Source organism: Limulus polyphemus, unplaced genomic scaffold (genome assembly GCF_000517525.1).
Source record: "Limulus polyphemus unplaced genomic scaffold, Limulus_polyphemus-2.1.2 Scaffold4584, whole genome shotgun sequence".
Lineage (NCBI taxonomy): Eukaryota > Metazoa > Arthropoda > Merostomata > Xiphosura > Limulidae > Limulus > Limulus polyphemus.
In genome coordinates this window covers 44405-51896 of record NW_013670194.1, presented here as the reverse complement: position 1 = coordinate 51896, position 7492 = coordinate 44405, and the positions used below count along the sequence as shown (strand labels likewise).

The 7492-nt window shown below is 33.2% G+C and overlaps 1 protein-coding gene across 1 annotated transcript in view; it reads left to right on the top strand.

Moving 5' to 3' along the window:
• LOC106471379 overlaps positions 1 to 7492 on the top strand; it is a 35172-nt gene that overhangs the window by 2446 nt on the left and 25234 nt on the right. Inside the window, exons 2-3 of the mRNA XM_022399981.1 lie at positions 3953 to 4275; positions 6217 to 6343. Of these exons, the coding sequence (XP_022255689.1) occupies positions 4020 to 4275; positions 6217 to 6343 (383 nt within the window). The 5' untranslated portion in view covers positions 3953 to 4019. The remainder of the gene's footprint in view (positions 1 to 3952; positions 4276 to 6216; positions 6344 to 7492) is intronic.

Here is a 7492-nt window from a genome sequence, read left to right as displayed (position 1 = left end):
AGACACGAACATACATCCGAATCAGGAACCAAACAAAGTTTCGCTTGTAAACTGATCAGACACGAACATACATCCGAATCAGGAACCAAACAAAGTTTCGCTTGTAAACTGATCAGACACGAACATACATCCGAATCAGGAACCAAACAAAGTTTCGCTTGTAAACTGATTAGACACGAACATACATCCGGAATCAGGAACCAAACAAAGTTTCGCTTGTAAACTGATCAGACACGAACATACATCCGTGGAAACTGGACAAGAACTTTTTCAACAAATAATTACACGCAATTGAATTGAAAATGTTTTAAAGATACTTAGGGAAGGAGGTGTAAACAAAATATCAACAGAGCAGTTATAAACATTGAAAACGAATTTAGGGAAAGAGTTAAAAAAAAAGAAACATCTATAATGAACGATAGAGAACGACGGCAACAACAACGAATATTTGACACGTGTGTTTACGAGAAACAAACATATAATTATTGAACGTTTCGCAATATACATATTCCATCTCCAGCAAGGTACATTTAACAAGTTAAAAATATTAGGTACAAACATTTATAAAGTTCAAACATTTCGTATAGAGTAATCAGGATGAGGCGTTGTTGTTTGTGTACGAATTGTGAAGTCTGGTGGATTTGATAGTTGCTTACCAGCTTTTGTTGATTCTCCCATACGTTTGCAGGTTTAATTGGTGTATAGTTTAGCCAGTTTAAATGGCATTACAGCCAACACAGGGGTATTTGTACACGATCCTGGAACGCATAGGTGGAGGTAATCGGTCTTTAGACCTGAATAGATTTTGTGTTTTGAAAGGGGATTTAAATATCATTTGTAGTTTAACCCGAGAATAAAAGTTTTAATTATCTTTAAAATTTGTGACTTCGTTAAGAAACTTTGTTTATCTAAAAAAGAAGGAACGATCAGTCTTTAGATTTTTTAACGTTATAATTTTCAGACTTTCAGCTGAGCCACTGGAGAGCCAAATAAAATTGTATGTTTTTTTTTTTTTAAAGAGATTATATGATTTATATGGAAAAAAAGCATGAAATAACTTTTGTGAAAATAAGACAATGTGATTTCTGTGAATGTTTTATCGTAACACGTAAGGTGATATAAATTATTTCGTTTATAGTTAAGATTTTATCAATTTTATGGAGATGAGATAGTAGCCAGGAATATTCCGATCCCCTCATTATAGAACAGAGAAATTAAGGACAGCGTTTCCTCTGATGTCTTTCTATATTAGAAGGGGGATTACAAAATTAGATAATGGAGTATTTGAAAAGTCTACAAATATAGAATATCAGAAAAAAAAGTTCATTATATTTCCGGTTTTTTTACTTTTTTCCTGACCCACTCATTTCTTCGACCTCCATAACTTGATTTCTGTCGGCTATTTACATATCTCTTGTTTGTTTTGGACATATTTACATTAAAGACCAATCACTACACTTGAGAAATGCTTAAGCACGTTTAACCACTGTTAGTTCTTTTTAGGCCTAAGCATATTTGATCAGTTAATTTTTGTTTGTAGGCTTAAGCATGTTTGATCACAGTTAATGTTGTTTATAGGCTTAAGCACGTTTAACCACTGTTAGTTCTTTTTAGGCCTAAGCATATTTGATCAGTTCATTTTTGTTTTTCTTTGTAGGCTTAAGCATGTTTGATCACAGTTAATGTTGTTTGTAGGCTTAAGCATGTTTACTCACATTTAATGTTGTTTGTAGGCTTAAGTATGTTTGATCACAGTTAATATATATATGTATTGTATAATAACGAAAATACAAAAGGTGTGTGAACATCGTTTTTTACAATCATGTTAATTTCATAATTTTCATCTAAAGTAATAAAGAATTTATCTTTTAGTTCGTTCTTTCAATATTTCTTCAGTTATTTTAAAAACGTTAACTATCCTTCACAGACCAAGTTCTGATTTTTTATTCTGTTCTGATTTCGTGTTTACAATGTAGTGTAACCTGCTTTTGTTTCTGTAGCAGGATAATTACATACTCAGGACAAGAAACTACTCTCAAACCCAGACGCTAAACCTAGATAGAACTCACTGAACAACTTTGAAGAAATAAAAACAAAAAACTTTATATTGGCAGGTGGAAATATTTTATGCTTTTCCACATTGTACATTTTAATGTGATCTCAAAATTTCACTGTTGTGTCTTCAAAATCCCCATACTAATTGGTATGTCTTTGTTATGTTTATTTGCAGTGATAAGAAAGGAACCATTATATATTTCGGATATATTTTTTTTCTCTTTTGTGCACTAAAGTTATACCTGAAACGAGTTCTACTTTAGATTAAAAAGAACCTCCCCCCCTCTTCCAGACCTGGCTACGGGTTTGCCGGTAGCTGAGATACAGAAACTTACTAACAGTATAACACACAACACCCATAGTTGAGGAACTGATATTTACTAACAGTATAACACACAACACCCATAGTTGAGGAACTGATACTTACTAACAGTATAACACACAATACCCATAGTTGAGGAACTGATACTTACTAACAGTATAACACACGATACCCATAGTTGAGGTACTGATACATACTAACAGTATAACACACAATACCTGTAGTTGAGGTACCGATACATACTAACAGTATAACACACAATACCCATAGTTAAGGTACTGATACTTACTAACAGTATAACACACAATACCGGTAGCTGAAGTACTGATACTTACTAACAGTATAACACACAATACCCATAGTTGAGGAACTGATACTTACTAACAGTATAACACAATACCCATAGTTGAGGAACTGATACTTACTAACGGTATAACACACAATACCTGTAGTTGAGGTACTGATACTAACTAACAGTATAACACACAATACCCATAGTTGAGGAACTGATACTTACTAACAGTATAACACACAATACCCATAGTTGAGGAACTGACACTTACTAACAGTATAACACACAATACCCTTAGTTGAGGTACTGATACTTACTAACAATATAACACGCAATACCCATAGTTGAGGAACTGATACTTACTAACAGTATAACACATAATACCCATAGTTGAGGAACTGATACTTACTAACAGTATAACACACGATACCCATAGTTGAGGTACTGATACTTACTAACAGTAAAACACACAATACCCATAGCTGAGGTACTGATACTTACTAACAGTAAAACACACAATACCCATAGTTGAGGAACTGATACTTACTAACAGTATAACACACAATACCCATAGTTGAGGAACTGATACTTACTAACAGTATAATACACGATACCCATAGTTGAGGTACTGATACATACTAACAGTATAACACACAATACCTGTAGTTGAGGTACCGATACATACTAACAGTATACCACACAACACCTGTAGTTGAGGTACTGATACTTACTAACAGTATAACATACAATACCCGTAGCTGAAGTACTGATACATACTAACAGTATAACACACAATACCTGTAGTTGAGGTACTGATACTTACTAACAGTACAACACACAATACCTGTAGCTGACGTACTGATACTAACTAACAGTATAACACACAATACCCATAGTTGAGGTACTGATACTTACTAACAGTATAACATACAATACCCGTAGCTGACGTACTGATACTAACTAACAGTATAACACACAATACCCATAGTTGAGGTACTGATACTAACTAACAGTATAACACACAATACCTGTAGTTGAGGTACTAGTACAATATTGTTGTCTTATTAGAGTGAACTACAAGTATTGTTTTACCCTTTACGTGGTTAAGTTAGGAATGTATTCAAATTTATGGACAATGTTAACTTTGTTAGAAAAGAACAGTACTGTTATTAAAAAGTACTTCTTATAAAAGTAGTTCAGTGTCGAGAAATTGCTGGAAAATATTCGAAAAAAAAAGCAGAATTTATTCATTTTATTTTTTTAAATTATTATTATTTTTTCAGTCACCACAGATTAGGAAGACGTTTACATACAACAACCATAACCATTCTCGTGGGGCTTGCTGTTTTCATGGTGATAAGAGACGTTTCAGCAGTTAAAGAAGTTGTAGATGGGGTAGGCTTACATCATGAAGTAGAAAAAAGACAAGCCTCGGGGCTGCTTCATCAAAGGTTATCACAAAAATCGAGACCAATCTCGATGACTCGAGGAGTTGGAGTTCGTATGCCTCTGATAACAATGGAAGAAATGAATCGTTTTATTCAACAAGCGAGCGAAACTGTAAAATATCGAGTTGAAAACATGGAGGCAAGGATTTTCCAAAACGGTTTGTTGTCCATGCTGTACAATGAATTTTTAACTCTTTATTATCGTTAATTTATTATTGTTTTAAAGTTGCATGTTTCTCTACACCACGTTGAATCCATGTCCAGAAAGTTTTGTTTGATTCTAAGTTTTAAGAAGCTGCATTTCAACATTATGTGTTTGACATGTGAAAAACGTTGTGGCGTCTTACTCAGGAGCAGATCTTGATCGCACAATACCTGACGTGCGGTAAGGATTCTAATAAATAAAAAAACAAAATAAACACGACCCGTGCTAACATGTACATCAGAGATCTAGTTCGTGAACGTTTTTGTTCATTGTATTGGTAGAAAGTCCTTATTCTAGTGTTCACTGACGCCATATTGTTTAGGAACTCTTCTTTTCTCTTTCGGTATTGTGTCAACTAAAACTGAACTCTAACGTATTGAATAAAGTATCATAAAATTTTCAGCCACTAAAGAATTTCACACTTCTTGATGTATCATGCGATTCTGGAAATGAGAGCGTCATGAACGTTCACCGCCTATTGAAACGTCTGAGGCCTAATAACCTCTAGTCACGTGTAATCCCGTTTCGAAACGTGATGCTCGTGGTCTAAACTTCACGTGAGTCTTATTCGTGCGACCGTGGGTGTTGTGTTAATGTGTGCATTTGCACGAAATATTTCAATCGAGAGTGTTTGCGACCGACCCTGAACAAACAAAAGGTTAAATGAATTGAACAATATTTAACATGACACCAGGTTAAGTGAATTGTACATTATTTAACATGACACCAGGTTAAATGAATTGTACAATATTTAACATTATACCAAGTTAAATGAATTGTACATTAGTTAACATGACATCAGGTCAAATGAATTGTACAATATTTAACATGACACCAGGTTAAGTGAATTGTACAATATTTAACATGACACCAGGTTAAATGAATTGTACAATATTTAACATGACACCAGGTTAAATGAATTATACAATATTTAACATGACACCAGGTTAAATGAATTGTACAATATTTAACATGACACCAGGTTAAATGAATTGTACAATATTTAACATGGCACCAGGTTAAATGAATTGTACATTATTTAACATGGCACCAGGTTAAATGAATTGTACATTAGTTAACATTACACCAAGTTAAATGAATTGTACAATATTTAACATGGCACCAGGTTAAATGAATTATACAATAGTTAACATTACACCAAGTTAAATGAATTGTACATTAGTTAACATGACACCAGATTCAATTAATTGTACAATATTTAACATGACACCAGATTAAATTAATTGTACATTAGTTAACATGACACCAGATTAAATTAATTGTACAATATTTAACATGACACCAGATTAAATTAATTGTACAATATTTATCACGACGCTAGGAAATGAATTAAGGAAAGTTTAATATTTTCATGCGATCTGAAGTTTTCTTTGTTGTTGTCATGGCTTTTTTGACTCTTGAAAACTGGCTTTAGTTTTGGGGTTTGTTTGATGTAGTCATGTATTTACGAAGAAACATGTTAAGCCTAATTTGTGTCTACAAATGAAATATTAATTTTTCCAACTTATCAAACTGAAAGCGTTAATAAATTGTCCTCGTTTCTCAAAATGTGCAATTTACGCAATGAAAAGAAGAACGAAAATAACCTTTTTCTTCTTCTTTAAACTGAAATGTGATTTAACACAAAAGTATCAAGAAAATCCCAACTCTTACTACACACTGTGTTAAACTTGTTGCCGGTCTTCTATTATCAGGACATTTTACTGACCCTCACAAACCTTGTTGTTCATTCGATGAGATGTTTTACTGACCATCGCGAACCTTTATGCGAATATACTTTTTTTTACAGGTGTTATACTGAATATTGTGAATTTCGTATCTACTTTTTTTAACCCGTTTTGCTAAGACTAATTTATTGCTCCGCGTTTCTAAGGTGCCATATTGAAGCCAGGGACTCCCGCATGGTTCGCTGCAGCTACTGCAAAAACTAAAGTCGTCGCAAAAAATCTCTCCCATCATGCTTTGGTTGCTGAGGAAACTACAAGGATCGTTGCTCAAAAGTAAGTTAGGCTTTAGAAGAATATATAACGCTTTTGGTTAAACTATTTAATTTTTCTCGCTGTTGGCAAATGATACTTCATTAAGATGTAGAATTTGCTGTGTTATTTAATAAGGTATTCATCCTGCCAAACGTTGTTCATTATTTCTTGAGTTTTTCTTCTTAACTGAAACGAAAATAAAGTTGATGAACGTTTCTGAGTTGTGATAATTAAAACATTCTGAAATCAAATTAGAATCTGTCATTTTCAATTCGATGTTTGATTAATATGGGAATAAATTGGGGATTTTTTTGTCTGTGTGAATGTGATCTTGTCTCGTTACGCCAGGGGTATGACATAATTTTTAATTTGTGTCTTTTTCTTCGTGACACCAGAGTGTAAGATAAAATCATTAGTGTGCTTCTCTTCGTGACACTAGAGGGTAAGATAAAATCATTAGTGTGTTTCTATTCGTGACACCAGAGGGCATGATAGGGTCATTAGTGTGTTTCTCTTCGTGACACCAAAGGGTATGATAGGATCATTAGTGTGTTTGGGACATCAAAGGGTAAGAGACAAAATTGTGTGTTTGGGTTTGTTCACTCGTAATAAGAGGTTAACATTTTTATGGTACCACAATCTTTTTTGACAAAGTTCCAAGTAAATATGTATAAAAATAAATAAACGTCATATTTATAATTAACTAGACCACCCGTGACCCGTTGGGTCACACACTATTCAGAGGTTATGAAGAATTCAAACTAATTTCAATATTGCACCGAAATGAAGGTTTATTTTGAGATCACTTAATTAAATATTTCAATCCATTCGTGTTATTCATAATTCAAGAAAAGATATTTGATTGTTGATCGGGAGTAAAAGGAAAGGTAGTTTCATTTTTCAGTTTATTTACAGTTGATTCAAAACGCCTGAAAATAAGAAATAACAGATAATAGTAATGTTATTCGTGGTTTATCAGAACGTGATTGCTATCAAAAACCAAAAAAAGCTATTTCAGAAAATATTTCATACTTACTTGCTCAAATTATTGCAAGAAACATCAAAACTTGATAATTGATACACTACGAAATTCACCAATTGGAAAATATTTCTCACTGTCTCACACCAAATGATTTTTTTTGACTGAGAAAATTTTCTCATTTCCTTACC